This window comes from Acomys minous (genome assembly GCF_964271855.1).
Source record: "Acomys minous genome assembly, chromosome: 3".
In the NCBI taxonomy this organism is placed as follows: domain Eukaryota; kingdom Metazoa; phylum Chordata; class Mammalia; order Rodentia; family Muridae; genus Acomys; species Acomys minous.
In genome coordinates, this window is record NC_140485.1 from 5,189,233 (window position 1) to 5,215,185 (window position 25,953).

General features: G+C 49.1%; 1 protein-coding gene across 1 annotated transcript in view; it reads right to left on the reverse strand.

Annotated features, from left to right (window-relative positions):
* Positions 1–25,953, reverse strand: part of DTD1 (D-aminoacyl-tRNA deacylase 1) — a 169,339-nt gene that overhangs the window by 120,284 nt on the left and 23,102 nt on the right. The window contains exon 4 of the mRNA XM_084775896.1: positions 15,322–15,428. Within this exon, the coding sequence (XP_084632022.1) occupies positions 15,322–15,428 (107 nt within the window). The remainder of the gene's footprint in view (positions 1–15,321; positions 15,429–25,953) is intronic.

The following is a 25,953-nucleotide window of genomic DNA, read 5'->3' on the forward strand; positions in this document are numbered from 1 at the left end:
TTTTAATAACAAATATTACAGAGAAGTAATCCTCTCTTACCTTGAAAACCCTGATGTATAAAAGGAAATATCCACAATAATGTCTGCATCACTATAAAAGCAGAAACTTTCCAATGACTCCATAAACCAACATAAACTAGAGCCTCGCAGTTAAGGTGCCCGCCCTGCAGGACGGGCAAGAGCAAGCTTCAGAATTATGTTGCACACGGTACCCCACTTAGGCCAAGGGCTTCTGTCCGCATGAGTGAACACTGCATCCAGCCCCGGAAGAACATGGTACAGAGCAAACTGAAAGACAGTCTTCTAAACAATGCCTGGACTCTACCAAATCAGGGTCGTGACAAAAGAACAAGCTAGCTTAGAATGAAGGACACTAAATACAAAACATGAGTCTCAACTGGATCCTTTCACTATAAAAGACTTTACTGGTAAAGGTAGTGGACTATGAATGGCTTTGGAGGGTTGGATGCTCATAAAATAATGATAATTTTCAGATTTCTATAGGAGTTTGGGATTTCTATGAGAGAATGTCCTTATTTTCAGGAAATATATTCATGAGTGTAGAGGCCGGGGACATCAGATCAACAACTTAGTACTCTGTTTTTGTAATTTATTTATTTTTACTTTATGAGCATTGACTGGTGTTTTGCCTACCTGTGTGTCTGTATAAGGATGTCAGGACCCATGGAATTGGAGTTACAGGCATCTGTGAGCAGCCTCGTGGGCACTGGGAATTGAACCCAGGTCCTCTGGAAGAGCAGCCAATGTTCTTAACTGCTGAGCCAACTCTCCAGCCCCCAACAACTTACAAAAAAAAGAAAAGTCCTCAGCAGTGTTCTGCCAGCTTGTCTCTAAGTATGAATAGCTTACATCACATATGAACATTAACTCAAATGGCCATGACAGCTAAACAAAATACAAAACATTTTTTTATACAGTGGACTGTATTTTGACCCATGCTTAAGGTTGGGCATGGACGAACCCTGAAGACATCATGACAGAGAAAGCCAGTTACAGACGACGTGCAGAGTGTGTAGCTCTCAGACGGCATACACAGCAGCCAAACTCACAGAGGAGCCATCACGTCTAGGAGCAGGGGGCAGAAATGCAATTACTACTTAAAGAGTCTAGCCTGAGTTCTGAAACACAGGAGCATTCTGTGGTGGACAGCTGTAATCACGGCTGCAGACAACATGGGTGTGCTATTGCCACTGAACCAAGTGTACTCAAACGGTAAACAGTACGTTCTGTTCCACCACATGTTCATGTATGTTCCACCACAACACGTAAAACTTCTGTCTGTATACCAAGAGATACTACTACATACTCCCCATGAAGAGAGAAAATAAACATATCTTATTAAGACTAGAAAGAGATCAACAGCACCCTACTCATCAATAGTTCTGCCTCAGAGAAGGAAAGACTAGAATCAAGTGATTTTGGTATATCTTAAACTCTTTAATTTTTCAAAGAATATTGATTCTCAAAGAAGGAAAGATTAGAATCAAGTGGTTTTGGTATATCTTAAACTCCTTAATTTTTCAAAGAATATTGATTTTATGTATTACACGTAACAAAAAAAAACTGATATAAAATGCTGTCTTCTGGGCTCACAAGAAAAATAAATGAGGGAAAAAGAACTGTTTCTATAAAAATACCTTTCCACACAGGAATACTATTAAAAGCTCATTGTTAAAAATAACTTTTCTAAATTAGTTCTTTCCATTCATTATATGCTTGCTCACTTAAATTTAAAAAACAATAATATTTACAATAATAAGAGACTCATCCCAGGGGAAATGAATGGGCAAAGGGATGACATGAAACTGGTGAGGGGACACAGAAACCCCCCAGAGACCCGGTCTGGAATTTGGAGATTGAATGAAATTCTATAGGAACTGTATTCATCCCCCGAAGGTTTCGTGACCCAACAATGACACCAACAGTTAATAAAAGCCGTTGCCCTCCCTCCGAAGTCTAACAGCAATGCCATTTCTAAACGGAGCCACTGCCCGGGGGATGTGATGTGGGGATCATGTTCCTGACAGAGGAGGAGGGCTGGAAAATGGAAACAAGGCCACAAACTTAGATCTTTCCATTACACATAAATTGAGGCTTCCGGGCTTCACTTTCATGATTAAAAATAGAAAAAGAAATTGACTTCACATTTTATGGAAAATAGTCAAAGGAATAAATTTCATGTGAAGAATCTTCACAGAAGTGCAATGCTTTTGTGTTCCATACTGACAAAAAGAAAAAAAAAGTGACTGAGATGGCGGAAGAAGGGAGGGTATGAAGAGACTGCGAGACTGCCTCTGGACAGGCCGCCAGCGGGAAGGACTGGCGTCCACGGCCGCAGCCTCTGGACAGGCCGCCAGCGGGAAGGACTGGCGTCCACGGCCGCAGCCTCTGGACAGGCCGCCAGCGGGAAGGACTGGCGTCCACGGCCGCAGCCTCTGGACAGGCCGCCAGCGGGAAGGACTGGCGTCCACGGCCGCAGCCTCTGGACAGGCCGCCAGCGGGAAGGACTGGCATCCACCGCCGGAGCCTCCAGTCGCCTTCACCCTGGACGCCCGCCGCCTGCCCGTGGCACCTCTCTAGCTGCCCCCCCAGCTGCCACCTCCCATCTCCCTCTGACAATGATTTCCTGCAATTTGCAAGATCAATGAACACCAAGTAAGGAGCATACTTTTCCAAAAATAAATCTTTTTTTTCTCTGACAAACTCTAAAAACTTAGATTCTGGGGGAAAAAATTAGATTCTGACGATATCAGCTACAATTGTGTACATAAATCGAATTCAATATAAATGTTGTTTCTTGGGTGTTTAGGATGCTCTATATAATTCAAGGGTTGGTTTGCATTTTAGAGGAAACTGGGCAACAGTGAAACATCTGGCTTCCTGCTGAATTTAAAGGAGAAGTGCTTCCCTGGATCTGCTTGCTTTTTTTTTCCCCCCCCCTTTATTTCATCAAAACTCCTTCGAATGGGGATCTCATTTTGTGCCTAGCCTACGCCCAAGGGCAAAAATTACACCCTTGATTCCAAGTGTATGCTGTTGTCTTAGGGCCACAAAGGACTCCTCCACCAACCTGCCACGGAGAATAAGGTCTTTCCTGCAGTGAGTCGGGGAAGGTTAGAATTCACACTCTGTCCTGATGTTCAGACCACAGGATGAAAGAAATCTAGCATGAAGCACTGGAGGAAAACAAAACAAAACTCTACTGTGGGAGGCAGACATCAGAGCAGTTATAAGCCTCCCCATCACATGGAGAATCTCTCATCCGCTCCCGCACCTGCTCTGCAATTTGCAACGCTCTCCTTGACACCCTGTCTATAAATTCCATCCTTCCTCACCCCACAGCACAGCCACGGACACGTGCAAGCTCCCTGTTCTATAATTCCTGGTCCACTAATGCCACAGTCGTAACTGCTGGCTTGCCTGGCCCTGGCTGCCTTGTTCTTTCAGACCAAGCCACGGTCACTTCCTGCTACCCACGTGGCACTTCCGTACTCCACCTACACTGGCCTGGAGTTTGCACCTGCTCGTCCACAGTCTGCCTCCTGCTTCACATGCAGCCTGCTGCCCTTAGCTCAGTACCCTCCTTGGCACCTGTGCTTGAAAGAGCAGCATTTATTTACTAGCGCTAATCCCATTTCCTTTCTTACTATTGATATAATTTCAAATTACACATATTTTGTATGTTCCTCCACTGGCACACGAGTCCCCTGAGAACATGCTTGTGTCAGTGCTGAACTGAGGAAAGCGCCATGAATGAAACACTATCCAAAACGGATCCTAAAAGATGGGGACGGTTGGCCCGTCAGTGGGTGAAAGCACCAGCCTGATGGATGACCCGAGATGGACCCCCAAAACCTATGAAAAAGCCAAGTGCAGTAGCACACACGTGTGACCCCAGTACTTCAACAGTAGGGTGGGAAGCACACGGGGGAAATGGCGCAGGCGCTCGGGGGCCAGCTTGCCTGGAGCACACGGAAGCACACGGGGGAAATGGCGCAGGCGCTCGGGGGCCAGCTTGCCTGGAGCACACGGAAGCACACGGGGGAAATGGCGCAGGCGCTCGGGGGCCAGCTTGCCTGGAGCACACGGAAGCACATGGGGAAATGGCGCAGGCGCTCGGGGGCCAGCTTGCCTGGAGCACACGGAAGCACACGGGGGAAATGGCGCAGGCGCTCGGGGGCCAGCTTGCCTGGAGCACACGGAAGCACACGGGGGAAATGGCGCAGGCGCTCGGGGGCCAGCTTGCCTGGAGCACACGGAAGCACATGGGGAAATGGCGCAGGCGCTCGGGGGCCAGCTTGCCTGGAGCACACGGAAGCACACGGGGGAAATGGCGCAGGCGCTCGGGGGCCAGCTTGCCTGGAGCACACGGAAGCACACGGGGGAAATGGCGCAGGCGCTCGGGGGCCAGCTTGCCTGGAGCACACGGAAGCACACGGGGGAAATGGCGCAGGCGCTCGGGGGCCAGCTTGCCTGGAGCACACGGAAGCACATGGGGAAATGGCGCAGGCGCTCAGGGGCCGGCTTGCCTGGAGCACACGGAAGCACATGGGGAAATGGCGCAGGCGCTCGGGGGCCAGCTTGCCTGGAGCACACGGAAGCACATGGGGAAATGGCGCAGGCGCTCGGGGGCCAGCTTGCCTGGAGCACACGGAAGCACACGGGGGAAATGGCGCAGGCGCTCGGGGGCCAGCTTGCCTGGAGCACACGGAAGCACACGGGGGAAATGGCGCAGGCGCTCGGGGGCCAGCTTGCCTGGAGCACACGGAAGCACACGGGGGAAATGGCGCAGGCGCTAAGGGGCCGGCTTGCCTGGAGCACACGGAAGCACATGGGGAAATGGCGCAGGCGCTCAGGGGCCGGCTTGCCTGGAGCACACGGAAGCACACGGGGGAAATGGCGCAGGCGCTCGGGGGCCAGCTTGCCTGGAGCACACGGAAGCACATGGGGAAATGGCGCAGGCGCTCAGGGGCCGGCTTGCCTGGAGCACACTGCACAAGCAAGACCGAGGCAACAGACACTACCTCAAAGCAAGGTGGGAGGAGAGAACTCCCTCCCACACGTCGTCCTCTGACTTCCACACATGCACTGGAGTACACGCCCACACTCTCTCACACATACACACTAACACACACAATTAATAATAATAATAACAACAACAACAATATAGAGGATATGTCAACATACATACAAAAAAGGAATTAACTTCAGATAGATACATAGAACTACTCTGGAGGAATTAGAGTCATAATGCTTATTCGACAACCAGAAAACAACTGCAGGAGCCTGGCTGGCAATTCGCTAAGGAAAGCTTTGACTGTGAACTTCATGGGTAATAACACAGCATAACACAGGAGCATTTAATAAAGCCTAGCGTGAATTTAAATGCAAATGTCCACCAGCTGCCCAGGGACCGTCAGCATTCATGGATTTCAAGAAATTGCAATTTCCATGCAAAGACTAAGATGTGGATCATCCTAGGGTTTTACTTGAGTCCCATTAATATGTCAAACAGATGAGTGAGGCAGTCCGTACCTAGTACCCCACCCCCACCACACCCCACCCCCAAGGGGGAGAGAGAGGGAAAGAGAACAGTAAACTATTTTTTGAGAAACAACCTCACTGTGTGGCCACCAGACAATGCGCAGGTTGAGTTCTGAGCTTTCCAGGAACGAGGGTTCCACTAGCACAAGCCTCCTCCCTGTTGCTCAGCAGAGCAGCCAGGCATCAGTCACTAACGTACTCTAGTGGCTTTTCCCAAACACAGCTGCAGTTGTGTCAAGAAGGCATCAGGCTCGGGGACACTGTCGCCACTGCATGTATAGGACTGGAGTCAGGAGATGGAGGGGGCACTGACAGACAAGAACAGCTTCCTGTGTGACCTCAATAATCCAACCCCACCATCTTGCTCCCCAGCAGCTGCACAAACACAGGTTGCAGAGTATTTTTAGACATGATGCAGCACTGGGGGGGGGGGCGCACATGAGGGGGGCATGCGGGGGGGGGCACACGGGGGGGCACATGGGGGGGCACGTGGGGGGGGGGGCTGGAGGAAACCGACACCTGAGCCAGATGGAAACGGCAATGTCAGATATTCTGTGGTCCAGCTGCTCTCCTGTGGTCCAGCTGCTCTCCTGTGGTCCAGCTGCTCTCCTGTGGCTGTGTGCTTATGGAGAACATGACTAGAAACAGAAATTTATTGATCTTCTGCACCCCACACCCAGACATGCCCAGAGCTCTGGTTCAGAAAACGTGGGTACAGCCAGAGCTCTGCCTTACAGCAAGTACCCCAGGTACCTGCATGGCCTGAGTCCTGAGCCCACCCCTTGCTTAATGCTGTCACCAGGCCACAGTGACACTGATGGAGACACAGCAGGCCCAAGTCCATTTTCCAGGCCACTGGCAAATGTGACAAAAGTCCTTGAAACTCCATATATACATGCATACGCACACACACACACACACACACACACACACACACACACACTACGAGGCTCAGCTCAAAACAGTTTGTAAACCCCCAAAAGCCCACTTGAGCCAATTCAGGCCCCACTTGCCCAAACGTGACCTCCTCTTAGAGCCTGGCTCGATAACAGCAAAGCCTTTCCAAGCATTAAACTGCCCCCTGAACGTGCTGTTTTGGCAGAAATCTTTATGTAGTTAGGTGCTTTGCTATTAAGCTCTTTCTTGAAGCAATCAGAGCAAACGCTGCATTTCCATCACTTCCAGACCATTCTTCCTACTCCGAGCTGATATGCTTAACACAGTTTTCCACAAAACACAGCTGAATGGCAGAACATTTTCTTACAATTACCTAGGATTCCTGATAAATCACTCATAAGTAAAATCTTGAGTCTCTGTGATGAAATTATTGCTATGTTCAAAACATAAGGCCGGGGAAACAGAATTGACCGATTCTTAGAAACAAAAGGGATGCTTTCATCTTTGGCAGATCAAGTCAGTAAGGTGAAGAGTTAGTTGTTCGTCTACCACAAATGAAGCCAGAGGCTAAAATAACGAAAACTCCACCCAAAGTACAAAGCACAAATTCCCTCCAGATCTTCCCGACACCACGAATGTGTCAGGAGCAAATGAAATGCTTAAACGTCTAATCCACTCATGTCCTGAGGGATTGGTGTAGAGCAAAATAGATGCTTGGCCTTAGCACCATTAGAAACAGGTGTGTGTGTGTGTGTGTGTGTGTGTGTGTGTGTGTGTGTGTGTGTGTGTCAGAGAGAAGGACTGTGGATCATAGCCTCAAAACTGCCATCCAAAGTCCAATCACAAGGAACAAACTTCAATTTCTGCAATTTTCTTAGCTCGGGCTATAGATTCAAGATGGTAAGTTGAAAGTCAATTGATCCAACCATCGATCAACAGGCTTGCAAGCAGAGAGGCATGGTCACATGTGCCCTGGAAAGGCTTCTTCTTAAGGCTACAGTGGAATGACTTAGGACAACTCTCCACATGGAAATGAGTTAAAAGACTGAGTGAGACAAAAGGGCCCCCTGGCAACTGCCCACAAGCAGGGAGCGTCTACTCGCAGCTACTTGCAGCGTGTAGAGGGATCCAGCCTTTCCAGTTTGGGGTGGTCATTCGTGGGTTGGGCATTCTGCTGAGTGTAAACAAGGCCCGGTACACACCTGACAGCAGCTGGTAGTGGGCAGAGCTGAGGAAGGTCAGAAGCCCACGCACCCACTATCCAACCCACTCCCCACAGGGCTGTTACTAGTTTATAACTCACAGGAAAGCAGATGTTCAGACCAAAAGAACCAGAAACCAGGCAGATTCCACATGTGGTAAGAGGTCTAGCCAAATGCTTGCCTCACCCTAGTGGGAGGCCTTCAACACAGCAGGCTAGATCCCAGAAACCAGTGTCACCAGAACTCTGACCATGACATACACCGCAGAACAGCAACAGCACAAACTGTATAATGGAGGAACAAATGAAGCATAAATAAAGCAAATTCAGCCAGTGCTTCTTCAGTAAACTAATGTGACAAAACAGACTGCTACACTGTGAGTAAATGGTAAGACCGAGTTCCATGTCAGCAACCAGACCTGCAAACATCCTCTGAGGTGAGTCAAGTACCAGAGCCTGTTGGAACTAAGCAAGGTTGGAGGATTCTGATCTAGATGCTAAACATAAGAAATAGTGGAAAGGGAGCATATGCATTTCCTCCATGAAAAAGCAAAGTGGCCAGCATCCATGGGATTCTTCCTTCTGGACAGAATTTCTCTCTGGCTAGGTCCCTCAACTGCACATCCACAAATGGACAGGCTGTCTGGACACCCGCATCAGGCTGTCTGGACACCCGCATCAGGACGTCTGGACACCCGCATCAGGCTGTCTGGACACCCGCATCAGGCTGTCTGGACACCCGCATCAGGACGTCTGGCAGAAGCCATGTGTGTTTATCTGTTCTCGGTATCACGTGAACTCCATAGCATTGATCAAAGGCCACTCCTGTTGCCAGAAGGACAAGCAAATGAACCAAATGGACTTCTTTTCCAGTCCCTGCTCCACCCAACCAGTTCCCTCCAGATCCTCCTGTTTCACACTCCAAAGTTCAGGCACAGAGCAGACACTCGCTGATAAGTATACAGAGGAAGTTATAGCCAAAACAACAGCAGTACTCAAAGAAGCATAAAATTAAAAGCTTCATAAAGTTAAAGGCAGAATTCTGCCCTAGTCAACTCCTTCCAGTAATCTTCAATCAACACGTGAGTTAGTGCAAAGACATGTGTTAGAGGTTCATTTTTCTAGCTTATTCCAGGGTTTCTACTCAGTCAGGCCTTCAATCACAGTAAATAAATAAGAACATAAATAATTAATGGCCATATTATGAAATAGGAGGGCTCTGAACCCCAGAGAAGGACCCTTCAATTACCTAATGCTCTGCCTCACTAGGAGAAATGTCTATCTGCTCTTATATAATGTCACCTATCCATGTGAGGGCCAGGAAAACAGCCCTGACTCAGGAAAAATCACATGAGATTATAACAAGAACACATTTCTACCCTAGGGATTGTGGGCTAGCAAGCTGATCTCCCACCATCCAGGCAGCTGCAGACCCCAGGCACCTGTGACCACACTAGGAAAGCATCGGGATGTTCCAGAATCCTCTTCTCCCACGCACCCTGCATAGCCTGAGACCCTTGCAGATGCCCTGCAAAGGAAGAATGGATGCTCTTCTTGAAGCCTCCTCTCACATCCCAGCATATCTCAGGCCAACTGCGGCTAAAAAATAGTCAGGCATGCTGTCAACGTGACTGTAGGAAAGACACAGACGCTGCAGTGCTGTTTTAAGTGAAAATCCCAGATCATTCTATTTACCAATAAGGACTCGAGAGCCAGATGCTAGGGTGAAAAACCTACTAGCTCAGAGTGGCAGAGAAAGCACCTCGCTGACCTTCCTACTCAGCTCACATCCAGATGAAAAAGGCTCAAAAGGCTCACTAGATCAGCTGACAGCCCAGGAAGAAAAGGCCAAAAGACCCAAAGCCAAAGACTGGGTAGCTCAAAGACCAAAAAGCCAAAGGCCAAGGAGCTGAGGAGCTCAAGAGCTAGAGAGCTAAGAGCCAAAGGGCTGAAGAGCTAAAAAGAGTCTTTCTACTTCTCCAGGCTGTCTTGAATACTCCTCAACTCAAAGCCCCTCCTACTCTCTAATCGCTGTCAGCTGGTTTCTTGTTTCACCTCTTGACCTAGGGTTAACTTTAGTAAATCCTCTGTGCAGAAAGCTCTTGGATTAAAGGTGTGTGCTAGGGTTTACAGGCGTGTGCTAGGGCTTACAGGTGTGTGCTAGGGCTTACAGGCGTGTGCTAGGGCTTACAGGTGTGTGCTAGGGCTTACAGGTGTGTGCTAGGGCTTACAGGCGTGTGCTAGGGCTTACAGGCGTGTGCTAGGGCTTACAGGCGTGTGTTAGGGCTTACAGGCGTGTGCTAGGGCTTACAGGCGTGTGCTAGGGCTTACAGGCGTGTGCTAGGGCTTACAGGTGTGTGCTAGGGCTTACAGGTGTGTGCTAGGGCTTACAGGTGTGTGCTAGGGCTTACAGGTGTGTGCTAGGGCTTACAGGTGTGTGCTAGGGCTTACAGGTGTGTGCTAGGGCTTACAGGTGTGTGCTAGGGCCTACAGGTGTGTGCTAGGGCTTACAGGTGTGTGCTAGGACTTACAGGTGTGTGCTAGGGCCTACAGGTGTGTGCTAGGGCCTACAGGTGTGTGCTAGGGCTTACAGGTGTGTGCTAGGGCTTACAGGTGTGTGCTAGGGCTTACAGGTGTGTGCTAGGGCTTACAGGTGTGTGCTAGGGCTCAACCATGCCAAACAAAACATAGGTTTTTACAGTCCACAATCTCAGGGATCACAATGGATTCAAAGACAGGTTTTTACCATTCACAATCTCAGGGATCACACTGGGATCTAATGTTCTGCAACACTGCAGTGGCCAGTCCCAGGAACAAGCAGTTCCAGCTAAGGCAGGCAAACAGCTGGCTGCCTTTACCAGCTCAGTCTCCACCGTTCACTGACGGTTAGTGAAGCCCTGGGACTCCTGAAAACAGGCATCTATCTGCTCTTGAAGTGCAAGTTGGAAAACAATAAGAATCCCTTCTCTGTCCATCATTAAGGTCAGCTGCACCCTCCTGTTCCCTGAGAAACTGACCCAGCTCAGCGGCGGCAACGGCAGTGGCCTTCTCAAACCAGGAAGATCGTGGGGGAAGAACTCATGAGGCCCCACCCCTCACTACAGGAAAACAGCAGGTGATGACTGCTGAAAAGACTGTGTCATTTCTGGTCAGGAGAAGTTGCCCATGCTCCAGTAAATAATGCCTCACTTATGCCTATGCAAGCAACCTTAACAAAAGTCAGTGCATCACACACACAATAATAATAATAATAACAACAACAACAACAACAACAACAACCAAACTAGGTGAGATGCTTTTTGGAAAAAGGAAGGGTTTCCTTGTAAGAAGAAGGAAAGGGATGAGAGAAGGTAATGGAATTTTTTAAAAATGACCAAAACTCATTATATGAACATATGAAACTGTCAATGAATTTTTTTAAACTTTATATCTGAGCTATGTATTCAATGCAATAAATATTTCTATGAATTTAAATAAATAAATAACCTCAGGACATTCACAGTCAGCACAGCCCACCGCCAACCTGGTGCTGTTCCATTCAAATGACACACCCCTGGGCACACTTACTGCAGCACAACAGCTAACAAGACACGGGGTGTACATCTTAGTGGTGGTGAAGAAAAGGGATAAGCAGAGGAGTAAGAAGATGGTGGCAGGTGGCACGGAGTCCTTGACGTGGTCAGCAAGCCAGTGTGACAGCGCTGGTGCACACTGCACTGGTGGGTACAGGGGTGCTCCTCCTCTGAGAAGATGCTGCCGCCACTGACCGGAAGGCCTATTTGGCCTCTTCTTAGACTGGAGAGGGAATACAGGTGAGTGTAGACGGGGCCGGGGAGCTAGCAAGATGGTGCAGAAGGAAAGGGATGGCCATGGTACGGCCCTCCAGCCGTGGTGACTGCTACACCTGTTGGGAAGGCCCCAAACAGTTTGAAAGAAGAGCCTGAGCTATGTGGCCAGAATATTCCCTGTGTCCTATGCTTCCTGGACCCCTTTCATGGTCGCTGACCTTTCTGGCTTATGTTGCTCTAAATCCATGTCTGAGAGCAAGGGTCAGGTGGTGGCCGGCACATCTGTCCCTTCCTCACACAAAAGCACATACACACACAGGCGCTTATAGGCATACATACAAACACACCTTGTCCATGTGCACAGATGGCTTATAGAGTTGATACTTCTTAAAAGCTGGCCAAAAGAGTCATTTTTCTATAACACAGAAACTTGCCAAACGAACAGTTTTTCCATAGTGCAATTGTAGAAGTTTGGAATATAATGGGGAAATAAAACACTTAGAATTAAAAGCTTACTTGACAGAAACACATGTTTTTCTATCAGTAAAACAAATTTGGCTGTGTTCTTCCTGTCCACACAACAGCAAGCCAAGACACTGTCTCCTGCCAGAGAAGCCCCTCTAGCTGAAAGGGAAAAGCAGAGAGGCTACAAGCTGAGGAAGGCCCATGGTCACCTTGGTCCCTTCTGTGCTCGCTGGCTGCCACCTGCTGGAGAGCCAGAAGACGGAACCCTATAGGAACGTCCAAGATCAGGAAGAGCTACAGATGTGAAATTGGACAATACCTAAATGTAAACAGCAAGGACCTTTAGGACTCAGAGAAGTCTTCTTTAACCTAATAAATTAACATAATTTCCTCCGATGCTTAAAGAATATCATTTGTGGATCACCAGGGTTCTCTTGGGTTTTATGGGATATATTACAGGTGTGCAACATGCCATTAAAAAAATCTGTTTAGACTGAACAAAAAATTCTTAACTAAAATTTTCCCAAAACACAGGTAAAACAGAATAAGACCTCAACACTACAGGAGAGCTGTTACAGAAAACCAAAGGGACCCCAGAAACAGAAAGAAAACCCAAGGAGGTTGCTGCCTCACAATGTGCTCCCCTCTGGCTCCCTGGACCAAGTTGCCCTCAGCGGCAGGAATGCCTGGGAGGATGAGGAAGGAGGCATGAATGCCATCACACAGTGGGGCAGCCAGAGGTCAGCGGGGACCCCCAGCCCGCTGAGGGCAGAGTAGAAAGCCGAGCCTGAGGCCCTCGCTCAATGTAGGTCCCTAAGCACAGCTCAAAGCCCTTGGAGGACCAAGAACATGGCTCACGGTACAACACCCACCTCACATGCCTGAGACGGTGCGACCAAGTCCCAGCAAGAATAAGATGATGAGTAAACATGGCTAGGGGAGCTCTGCGAGGCCTGGGCCAGCCTGGCCACACAGGATGTGACCTCTCCCATCTCGAAGGGTCGATATTCAGGGACCCCTACTCTGTCACCACCTTGGAATTTTTTTTTCTTTATCAAACCTATTGCCTTATTTCTCAGAGATCTCATAATGTTTAGAATCCCTAGTTAAGGACTCTCCGAGTTCTGAGAGAACTTTGCACAAAGAAGGAAAAGGCTGGAACTGGAGGAGCCACGTAGTATAAAGGAAATACCCTAAGCTGCTTTGAACAGGCGTCCTTATTGTCATCTCGTTCTGACTCTAGGCTGGCCTCAGCCCAGGAAGGGAGTCTGGGCTGTTACACTGGAAACGGGGTGAGGGTGGGGTGAGCGGCAGCGGCGATGCTGTCTGCCCTCTGAGCTCTTGTTCTGCAAAGAAGAAAGAACCGTCTGCCATGCCAAGAAGGAAGACAGGAAAGTGGAGGAGTGAGGCTTTTCCAAAAGATGGAGACATCTGGTAAACTCCACCTTAACCAGGAGGTGAGGCTACCATCCAATGATGAGACAAATCAGGGTCACATACCTCCTAATGACGCACTAAGAAGGCAACAAGATCACTTTCCAACAAGCTGATGCTCCTGCCACACCACAATGCCTGGCTGTAGCCACAAAAACAAAACTGGGGAACAGTCTACAAAACAGCATGCCAGCACATGTGGATGGTATAACAGTCGTGAAACAGAAGGAACGACCACGGAGCTGTTACAGATTGGACAGCTGTAATTAAACAACATGTAGAATATTACACAGCTAAAACAAAAGCCAGTGACACTGTATGCAGTTGTGCCTCCTTGTAAAAGCCACCCAAGAATACCAGGAGGAGGCAGTGGCCGCGGCCGCGGCAGGACAGCGGTGACTCGTGCCTGTAAATCCTGCCACTTAGAAGTCAGGGCAAAGAGGAATGACAGAGTCAAGACCAGCCTGGACTACAAAGTGACACCTTGTACCAGAAAAAGGAAGGAAAGGAGAAAGGAGAGTAAGGAGGGAGGGATGGAGGGAGGGAGGGAGGGAGGGAGGGAGGGAGGGAGGGAGGGAGGGAGGGAGGGCGGGCTAGTGAGTTCAAAAGGCTGGTAATATAGCTAATAGTAAAGTTTCCGTGTTAACTGCAGTATGCCGCTAGGGAAGCCAGGTAAAGATTGCAGCATGGTTCTGCTGGGCTTTCCTGTAAGTCTCAAATTATCTCAAAGCTTACATTTTCATGTGGATTTTTGTCTTCTTGTTTGTGATTTTTAAAATGTTCTCAGTCGGGGCCGGAGAGGCGACTCAGCAGTTATGAGCACTTGCTACTCTTCCAAAGGTTCTGAGTTCAATCCCCAGCAACCACATGGTGGCTATCAAATGCGCTCTTCTGGTGGACAGATGTGTATTCAGACAGAGCACTCATACATATAAATAAATACTTAGGCAGGTAAGTAGATAAGTAGGTAGGTAGATGGGTAGATAGATAATGAAATGTTATCAGTAACAGCAACACCCTCAGTTCCACTTCTGAAGCGTAATGCCATTGCAGACATGGTCCTACTTCTCAGCCAATACAAAGTGTCAGTGACAGAAGGAACCCGTGGCTCCATGCCAGTCACTCAGCCTCACGTTTCTATCATGGCCCCGCCCCCCACCATGAGCATCGGTCCACTGTACAGCATCCTAGCAAGGGAAGGAAGAGCACACCCAGGGCTGCCGCCCGCCATGCCTTACATCTCTATCAAGAGGATTAATTAAAGGTTTTATAAATGCTAAGCACAATGGGACAACAGAAGTTTGCAAGACTATTACACATCTCCTGTCTCTATTTTAATTACATTCTTCCTGAATGCTTACAGAGTTGGCAGTAAATCCAGGTCAGATGTTGCTTTAGAAAAATGAAGATTTATAAAGAATCCTGAGTGGCTCATGTACCACTCACACCTTGGACAAAACCCAACCCAGGTAACCACGCTCACCGGGTACACTGGCCAGGGCTGCTGCTCTGCTGCCACCCAGTGGCAATTGGGTGACATTACACCTAGTCCAAGAACAGCCCATGGGAAACCCCCCACCCCCACCCCACCCCCCAGGAGACAAGATTTCTCTATGAAGCCTTGGCTATCCTGGAACTCAATCTGCAGACCAGGTTAGCCTTGAACTCATAGAGACTCGCCTGCCTCTGCCTCCCAAGTGCTAGAATTAAAGGTGTGTGCCACCACTACCCAGCTAAGCCGGTAGACCCTTCTAAGAACACTTTTTCCGCATGGATGAACCTGCCACATGCTTAGGAGTAGCAGTGTGAACACGCATTCTTGAGAAGAGAAAAATAAAAATCAAATGAGGTTGCAGCCATGAAGTGTTTCCTCCACCTCAAGATGAGGACTACTCCAGAGACTGGTGACTCTAAGCCAAGGCACACGACGTGCAGCCACGAGACGACGCGGTCTCCACACTTCGGGCTTACCTGCTTTGGGTCAGAGCTAGCGGCGCCAGGAGCAGGAGACTCCAGTTCTATGGTCACCGGCCCGTCATTCTGAATGAGCACCTGCATACAGGCACCAAACTTGCCATCTGAAAGGACAATTCAAACAAATTCAAAAGCTGGAGACGCCAGGTTTATCTGCCCAAAGGCCACATGGACAACAAAGTAATTTAAAAAACAAAACAAAACTGGGCAGGAGGGCCTGCCAGCCAATACAGGTCAAATTTAGCCATCCCTGTGAAGAGGAGGAGCGGAGAGGGGAGGGGAGGGGAGGGGAGGGGAGGGGAGGGGGGGACAGGGATGGGAGGGGAGGGGCAGGGAGGGGAGGGGAGGGGCAGGACAGTGAGGGGAGGGGAGAGGAGGGGAGGGGCGGGACAGGGAGGGGAGGGAAGAGGAGGGGATGAGAGGGGCGGGGCGGGGCGGGGCAGTGAGGGGAGGGGAGGGGAGGAGAGGGGAGGGGAGGGGAAGGGAGGGGCGGGGCGGAACAGTGAGGGGAGGGGAGAGGAGGGGATGAGAGGGGAGGGGCGGGGCAGGACAGTGAGGGGAGGGGAGGGGGGCAGATAAACAGCACAGATGGCACAGTCTACCCAAGAGAACTGGCAAGAAAGACCTGGAAAACCGAAGGACACACAACACGAGTAGCATGCTGTGACCGTGGCAGGGAGGAACGGTGGCCTGGCCACTGAGGGAGGCCATTTTTACCCCATAGCCAGTAAAGGCCCTTCACAGCAATCCCCGCTCTTTGGCCCACTGGGCTTAAGGCAGCCTCACGACTCCAACACACAATCTTTCTCCAGGAACCATGGCTTCCACCACCACACCGCAGTGTTCCCTTTGGAGTCTCCCCACTCAGTCTACAAGGACTTAGCAGGCCACACACACCGACACTGGTCCCCACTCAGTCTACAAGGACTTAGCAGGCCACACACACCGACACTGGTCCCCACTCAGTCTACAAGGACTTAGCAGGCCACACACACCGACACTGGTCCCCACTCTTCAGCGCAGAGACAGTAACCGTGGAGACCGTAGTCAAAGCACCCAAGGTGTCCACCGTTCTTTATACGCAAGATAATCTGGTCCCCGGTGGGGAGCCGAGTGTGCCCAAATAGGAGTGACTTCTGTGATCTCTAGTGACTAAAGTGGCCATTCAAATCGACAGAGCCTTTGTTTTATCTGTGTCACACTAGCTAAAAAGACATCAGCTGGGGAGGAAATCATGTGTTTAATTGCATGCTAAAATTATGGCTACAATTAGTAGCAAATTTCACCATCTACACTCCTCAGGGAAGCTGCAGGCAGACTCAGGAGGAAGGAAATTATCGTCAACCTTGAATCTCGGTTGCCAGGATATGCAGCGCATGCTTCACCACGGCTCTCATTCCAAGTAGTGAGAAATTATTTTTCTTTTCCTGTTTTTCTTCAGTTGGGAACAGAACTATTATCTGAATTTCCATTTGTACACACAATAAATCCAAAGACAGGTTTTAAGAGGTCTTAAAATGGTAACATTTTTTTCCAGTCCAGATCAAAGGGTGAAGTCCCCAAGAAAAATTATACTGGCCGGGAAAAATAAATACACTTTTAAAAATAAAAGACAAGGACATATCTACAAAATTACATCTGGTTTCATGTGATGTAATAATAACCGAGTTGTTCTTAAATATAAGTCTCGGAGTTCCACCCAGAGCTGTCTGTACCACATGTCGAACATGTCTGTACCACATGTTTCAGGCACGAAAACTCCCAGCTGGGGCCCAGCGTCCACAAGCTGGTCTCCAACAGCAGCTGTTCGAGGCCCAACCAGGCTGGAGGCTGCGCCCCTCACATGAGGATTCACTATTTGCCTGCGAGGCTGGCAGCCATGCCCCTCTAGACAATGCTTGACTGACTCTCGCCACAGACCAAGAAGGCCCACAGCGCCAATCTGTGGCCAGTCATCATGGATGCAATGAAGGTGCATCAGCCTTGGTCACTGTTACCCGTGTGTCTACCATTGCCTGCCATAGTATACGGTCAATCTGAGCAACAGTCACTTTCCCAGAAAAAACAACCACCACAAATGTTACTAAAGGAAAATGGAGTGAACGAGAGGCATGCGTTACTGCCTCTTGGCCTGGATAAATGAAAGCTCCACCGTCCACGTGAGCACAGCGTGGGCCACTGGGACTTGGTTCACACTCAAGCCTCATGTTAGAGGACACGGGACTGGACAAGAGTACCAAGCCCACCTCCTATAGGCAGTTCCTTTCCACCCAGGAAGTGTTCTCCCCACCCAGATTTCTTCTCTGTTCCACTCTTGACGTGTTCAGAGCACAAGCAGGGAAGGAGGAGTCACTGCTGGAAACCCCAGCACCGGGCATGCAGGTTGCAGACATGAAGAAATCAAGCAGGAAAAAAAAAATGGCCTGGGGAAGAAGAATGAACTCAAAAGCCAGGCCATGGAAAGGCTACGGCCACTGCGCAAGCTGCAGGGCTGAATGCCCGGACTGTGTAGGCGGAGCTCATGGGACGGGCACTGGCAGGCTGCTGGCATCTGACGCAGCTCTAGCCTCATGTGCAGAGCCTGCTTCCATGGAGACGGCAGGGCCTCATAGCATCCCTGCCTCCTCGGAGGCCATGGCGACACCAGTGCACCACACTGGGACAATGGCTGTAACACAGGATGCCTGGCGCCAGGCAAGCTGACTGGCAGTGGCAAGGACTCTAGGAGCCTTCAGCGGAAACCAGAGTCTCCAGGAACGACACCTCCTCAGGCTTTCCTGGGAAGACAGCTGCTTGTCAGCACATGGGGACAGTATGAGTAACTGAGCTTCTCAGAGTATGAACAGCCAGGCCTGAGTATAGAACTCCACTCTGTACTGGAGATGATGGAAGGATCAAGGGCGGAAACCATAGATTCTCCCAGGCCCAGGATCCCGGGCTGAAAGTACTTGGCTGTGTCAGACTGACCCTGGACGCTCCTCCTCTGAGAGCAGCTGGCTGAGGAACCAGGGAGGGACTCCTGAGCTCAGACGCCTCTGTCTTTGAACTTGAATGTGACGTAGAACTTGGACTGGAATTTCTCCCCAGGTCTATGAGAAAGGCAGAGGGTAACGTTCAAATTCCGTGCATGTCCTCGCTGCTGCCAGCAAAGTCGATCTCCTTGTGTATGTGGTTCAGCTATTTATTCTACTCCCACAGTCCTTCAGCCTCACGACAGAACCTCTGGGCAGGCCTAGGCAAGACGGCTGGCTACAGCGTAGGTAACAACAACCTTGGGAGCACGGTGGCCTTGGAGAGGCTTCACAGCAAGGTTCTGACCCAGGTCGGAACTTAGGGGACAAAGGAGGCACGGCAGGAATAGCCTGAGAGGGGCAAAGGTGAACCAGAGGGCCCTGACCTATGGCCATGTCCCAAACAAGGAGCCGCCATGTCCAGGGACCATCTGCAGCTACTCCTGAAGCCCCAGAAAGAGAGCAACCGTCCTCGGAAGGCACAACCCTTTCTCCTCCCCTACCCTCTGCACATGAACACAGACAAACAGACAGACAAAACGAACACACACACACACACTACTGTCCTTATAATTACTGTTGAGAAGTACATATAATCTTTAACAGCTTTCCCAACCTAAACATCTACCCAGAAAGGCTAACTGTTGTGAGCACTGCCTAGAGAGACCACGCTGGAGGCAGGGTAGACTCTGAAGTCTTGGACTAAAGTGGCTGCAGCAGGAAAAGGCATCCTGTTTCATGCAAACATCAGCAGAGAGGCTGGGAACTCTGCTGTGGGATCACACGTGGGGGAAAAAGGAGCCATGCAAAATTCTGACATTTTCAGACCATAAATTTACTACTTAGCAAAACTAAAAACTAAATGAAATAAGGAATCAAGAAAATAGACAAGAAATAGACCACATAACAAAAAGTGAAAAAGAAATGAAAAGACTGAAAATTAAAGTAAAACAATAAAGAAAAAAAAAAGAACAAGGTCAACTAAGAGGTAGTTTTGTGAAAAAGAAAAAGTAAAAATAATCTTTAAAAATGTTCAATCACACTCTGCATATTAAAACTACAACGAGATTATCACACAGATGGAAAATTTTCTAGAAATTAAAAATACACTCTGTTGATGTTGGGACTGGAGAGAGGTTAAGAGCACTGGCTGCTCTTCCAGAGGTCCTGAGTTCAATTCCCAGCAACCACATGGTGGCTCATGACCATCTATATTGAGATCTGGTGCCCTCTTCTGGTGTGCAGGCACACATGCAGACAAAACACTAGTAGTAATAATAATAATAATAATAATAATAATAATAATAATAATAATAATGTTGATGATGATAAATATTTTTTAAAATACACTCTTGACAAAGCTATGGAAAAAAAGGGATGTCAGGCTGGAGAGACGGCTCAGCGGTTAAGAGCACTGTCTGCTCTTCCAGGGGTCCCGAGTTCAATTCCCAACAACTACATGGTGGCTAACAGCCATCTATAATGAGATCTGGTGCCCTCTTCTGATGTGCAGGTGTATATGGAGGCAGAACACTGTGTATGTGATAAATAAATACTTTTTTTTTTAAGGGATGTCAAGCCGGGCGTGGTGGCACACGTCTTTAAATCCCAGCACTCGGGAGGCGGAGGCAGGCGGATCGCTATGAGTTCAAGGCCAGCCTGGTCTACAAAGTGAGTCCAGGACAGCCAAGGTTACACAGAGAAACCCTGTCTCAAAAACCAAAAAACAAACAAAAATAAAATAAAATAAAAAAAGGGATATCACAAATGGTGGTGAGTGCAGCAGCCTTCTAGCACATCTGTCAGTCCCATTTCTGAGAGCCTGTCCCAGCTATATGCCCTCCACAGGAACTGGTATATGTACAAATTCATTCTTTGCATCACTCTGCAGGTTGTATTGTATTAGTGTGGTGTGGTGTGGTGTACGGTGTGGTGTGGTGTATGGTGTGGTGTGGTGTACAGTGTGGTGTGGTGTGGTGTGTATGGTGTGGTGTGGTGTGTATGGTGTGGTGTGGTGTGGTGTGTATGGTGTGGTGTGGTGTGGTGTGTATGGTGTGGTGTGGTGTGGTGTGTATGGTGTGGTGTGGTGTGTATGGTGTGGTGTGGTGTGGTGTGTATGGTGTGGTGTGGTGTGGTGTACAGTGTGGTGTGGTGTGTATGGTGTGGTGTGGTGTGTATGGTGTGGTGTGGTGTGGTGTGTATGGTGTGGTGTGGTGTGGTGTACAGTGTGGTGTGGTGTGTATGGTGTGGTGTGGTGTGGTGTGTATGGTGTGGTGTGGTGTGGTGTATGGTGTGGTGTGGTGTATGGTGTGGTATGGTGTGGTGTGTATGGTGTGGTGTGTATGGTGTGGTGTGGTGTGGTGTATGGTGTGGTGTGGTGTATGGTGTGGTGTGGTGTGTATGGTGTGGTGTGTATGGTGTGGTGTGGTGTGGTGTATGGTGTGGTATGTGTGTGTGTGTACAAATGTGATGAGTGTGGTGTGTGTGTGTACAGGAGTGTGGTGTGTGTGTGTACAGGAGTGCATGGCCCTGAGGACAGAGGACAACTTTCAGACATCAGTTCTCTCCTTCTACCATGTGAGATCTGGGGCTCAAACTCAGGTCACCAGGCTTTTGGAGCAAGCACTTGTACCCACTGAGCCATCTCACTGGCCCCAGTACTATTCTTAAGAGACAAAAACTACTCTGGTATGACACATGAACCCACAGCAGCAGTGGCTCTCTACACAAGACCTGTTCAAGATCAAGCCAGTTCAAAGTTCTGGCAAGGAGGGAGAAGAGGATGCTGAGACCCCACCCTAGCTGAAGAGGATGCTGAGATCCCACCCTAGCTAAAGAGGATGCTGAGACCCCACCCCTAGCTGAAGAGGATGCTGACACCCCACCCCTAGCTGAAGAGGATGCTGAAACCCTACCCTAGCTGAAGAGGATGCTGAGACCCCACCCCTAGCTGAAGAGGATGCTGAGACCCCACCCTAGCTGAAGAGCTGTCGGCAGTTGATGGCTGCTGGGACAGAGACAATCACTTTTCTGTAGAGTGTGGCCACTGGAAGGTTGCCTGTGCCCAGTGGATGAGCCCATACACATGAGCAGCACTAAGGATTCAGTAGGTTAAAATATATATATATATATATATATATATATATATATATATATAATTTACTTATTATATATAATAAACTGGGGGCATAATCGGGTGGGGGACGTGATGGATCTGGTCCTGAGAGAAGTTGTTATTGTTAAGTCTGAAATCGCCTCTCAGAGACCACCACTCACACATGCAGTCAGCAAGAATGATTTTATTTCAAGAGAGCAAAAATACTGCATGCAGGGGTCAACCACTTTACAAAATGGTGACCCTGGATGCTGGTCACAGGCCTCTCTATGAGTAAAGAGGGAAATTCCAGCAAGAGTCAGGTAATCTAAAACCTGACTGGTGGGCTACTAGGCAGTTACACGGGCTGGTTTTTGGTTGGCCCATGGTCAAGTGGGCAGCAGACCGTATTCCTGTGTCATGAACGCTTAGTCACAAGATGACATCCCAAAACATATAAGGGCCCCAAGCATAGATGTCTGGACTTGGGCTGATGTTTCTCCATGCTTCTGTGGCTGTCCCCTAGCTGCCCTTTGCTCTGATTGGCTGCCCTTCGGGTAGGGATCTTAACACCATGAGTTGATCAGTAGAGATCCGACTGGGCTCACTCTGGCTCTTCGTTATGAGGGTGACAATGGATACGATCAAGGTATGTGGCGTACATGCATGCAAGTGGCAGAGAATAAAGGGGGATAAGACCCAAGCATTCAAAACTCTAATAGTCCAACACGAGAAGCACCAGTGAGCCAGGCACGCCCGGCCAGAAGCACTGCCTGGCTGCCAGCAAAGAGATGTGAGGACATCAAGCTAAACTGGTGTGAGAAGAGTCTCTGGGACACATTACCATGGAGATAAAGACAGCTTATCACATGCTACCGTTTACATCAAAAGCCGAACATTCACATTTGTTTGCATCAGCACACACAAGAGATAAAGAGAAAAAGTAGTAAAATTGATTTCCTCTAGAAAGCTGGGGGAACAAGGTGGGACAGGGAGAAGGAGGAGGAAGCTTTCCATCGCGGGCTGTGACGTCTGAACCTCAGCATCAAACCCCCTAGTCGCACACCAATCACAAGAACAGAGAGGCTGGGGGGGGGGGGGGACACGCGGGGCAGGGGGGGCAGGGGAAGGGGTGCTCAGCAGAAGCAGTCCAATCTTTATGGCCAGCCTGGTCTACAGAGTGAGTCCAGGACAGCCAGGGCTACACAGAGAAACCCTGACTCCAAAAACAAAAACAAAAACAAACAAACAGAAAGAACAAAGACGACTCGGGTGTCCCAAATTCAAATCTTACTACAAATCAAAATGGTGTGGTACTAGCATAAGAACAGAACAATGAAATGAAACTAGGAGTCCAGAAATAAACGCCCACGCCAAAAAAACAAAACGAAAAACCTCTACATGAATGTCTAAGGTAAAACTCTTCTTCTTCTTCTTCTTCTTCTTCTTCTTCTTCTTCTTCTTCTTCTTCTTCTTCTTCTTCTTCTTTTGTTTGCTTTTTGTTTGTTTGTTTTTCAAGACAGGGTTTCTCTGTGTAGCCTTGGCTGTCCTGGACTAACTTTGTAGACCAGGCTGGCCTGGAACTCACAGCGATCCACCTGCCTCTGCCTCCCGACTAAAGGCTGTTCTTTTTGAAGTAGATGGAGCCCGCTAGAGAAAGCCACAATTTGTCAAAATTCAGAAAATACGCGACTGTGGCATGCCCACTCCCAATTGATGTTTTGTTTTGTTTTTTGAGACAGAGAAACTCTGTGTAGCCCTGGCCAGTTGATAACGTCTATAATGCAGCCCCTATACCTAAGGCTCAGGAAAATCATGTGAGGGGGAACAGGAACGAGTCTGAGAGCCAGAGGACCAGGCACCTGCTGGGAAGCAGCATCTTCTAAACATGGCAGGGAAGCCACATCCATGAATCTCATCACCATGGCTGCCTGACTTTGCCTCTTAGTCCTTGCTGAAGTCAGCATTTGCTGAAAGTTCACTCATGCTGCTAAAATGATTTAAGCAGTAAGAAGGGTAGGAAATTAAATGAATCTATAAGCATTAGCTACTGACCACAAAGCAAAACCTAGACGTGGTCCCCGGTGGCTCCCAGTGCCTTGTCCTTGCCCTCTGAGGCTGCAGGAGGCCTGGACATCATGGACGTCCATGCAGGGCACAGAGCTGGGCAATCCTCAGCTGCTGCCTGCCTTACTGCCTGCCCACACTTCTCTAGCTCTTTGCCCACGACAGATGAGGCCTGCAGAGAATGAACACATGGGGAGTTCTTCTTAATATGCAGTAACTCCTGATTTGCCCAGGAGGCCTTCTGAGGTCCCCGCAATACATGACTCAGTGCTGGAACCAGAAGCTTGGGAGGGTGGAACCTTTCTTTTCAACCACTTCACGTTGGTATAACATTTATTTTTTTCCATGACTGTAAAAGCAACATGTGTTTAGCCCTTAACTTAAGAGAGTGTCCCACTCTCTATGTGCTTTCAACATTGATCCCAAGCTGGAGGTCCCCGGCTGGCTGCAGAAGTCACCGCTGGCTCTGGTTCCTGGGGTCACTCTAAGTCTGGAGCACTGGTTCTCACCCTTCCTAATGCTGCGGCTCGTTAACACAGTCCCCCATGTGTGCTGACCCTCAACTGTAAAATTATTTTTGTTAGCGGCAGTAGTACGCACCAGGAGGGGAAAAAACTATTTGTGTTGCTACTTCATAACTGTAATTTCACTACTGTTAAGAATCATAATGTAGGGCTGGAGAGATGGCTCAGAGGTTAAGGGCACTGACTGTGCTTCCAGAGGTCCTGAGTTCAATTCCCAGCAACCACATGGTGGATCACAACCATCTATAATGTGATCTGATGCATACTGTATACATAATAATAAAAATTAAAAAATTAAAAAATTAAAAAAGAATCATAATGTAAATTTGTGTCTTCTGATGGTCTTAGGTGACCCCCCCCCCATGAAAGGGTTGTTTGACCCCTAAAGGGGGCACAACCCACAGGTTGAGAACCACTGGTCTGGCGTCTCATGAAAATACCCCCAATGCTAGCTCATTCTAAAATAGAGGAGGAAGACTGTCAAATTGGTATACTAGGACTTTTCCTCTAAGCAGTCATCTGAAGAGACAGGCAGCGAGAAAGACAGGGTCATAAGCTGTGAGAGGAAAGAGATGGTCCTGCACACTTTGACATGACTTCCTGCAGTGCAGGGCTAGCTTCCCTCCATATGTCCCTCCTCAGTGGGCTGAGAGACTGCTGGGACCAATTGTATGTGGTAAAAGTGAGTCTGTACCACTTTCCAGGCCTGACATTTCTATTTCCTGTCTTGGGCACCTGTTCTCAGAATCCTTGCCCTAGAGGAAGGCAACACCGCATTAGAGCCCCAAGTGCACTGGGATCACCTGCTTCTGAGAAGCTGGGCAGCACAGGGAGGCCCAGGAGGATGAGGTCAGTCAAGCATGACCACAGGAGAAAAGAGAGCACACAACTGCACACAAGGCCATCTTAGCAGAAAAGCAGGCAGGGAGCAGAGAGGGAGGAGGGAGTGTGCATGCCTCGGGAGCTCACTGGAACACACCAGAAACCTCCCAACAGGTCACACAAGCACAAGCTCTGAAAGCACAGTTGCATCTTCCCTTACCTCTGGTCACAGCTTAAATGTCTAGGCTGCTAACAAAAACAGAAGCCGAGTTGTCATATTCCCAACAATGATTCTTCAGCACTGGAGTCTCTTCCGCTCTTCTGTCTACAGCTGCCTGAGCCTCTCGGGCCTTTTAGGCCAATCACACGTGTGCAGCTTGGCATGCCTGCACATTTCCCAGAGACTTGGCCATATGCTCTGTGGTTCCTCCAGCAAAGGTGCACCAGCGCTCCAGACTCCCCGCCCCACCTCAGTCCCAATGCAAAGAGAAGCTGTCTCAGACAGCCCAGCAACTCCAGGAATGCAGGACCCAGAGGGCCCTGGGGAAGCCTGAACTCTGTTCTGAGGCTGGCCTGTCCAGTGCCCAGGGTCACTACCGCAGATGAAGAGGCCCAGAGAGTTTGGGGAGGAGACACAGGAAAGGTATTTCCAACTTATGCACATGGCCAGCCACTAGTAGCCCAGAGTGGCCGTGTTCCAACATGTGACGCAGCATGCTAGTCGAGAAGATCTAACACATGAGCCAAAGCAGAGTACCAGGAATCAAGCCCAGGAGCACAGCCTGAGCTCCTGAAAACCCGTGCTGCCTGAGGCCTGAGCACCGGTCCTTACAGGAGGCTCCGCAGCAATGGGCTCTGAAGTGAGAACGTCCTCAAACCTAATGATGACAAGAAGATGATGAGTAAGAAGCCAGATGTGCTGTCACCCACCTAGAATCCCAGAACCCTGAAAGAGGGGCTGAGACAGTAAGAGCACAAGTTCGAGGCCACAATGAGCTAAACAGCAAAAGCAAAACTATGTCTATAAATAAATAAATAAATAAATAAATAGTACATTTAACAGCCAATTGTGGTGCTACACGCCTGTAATCCCAGCACTCGGGAGGCAGAA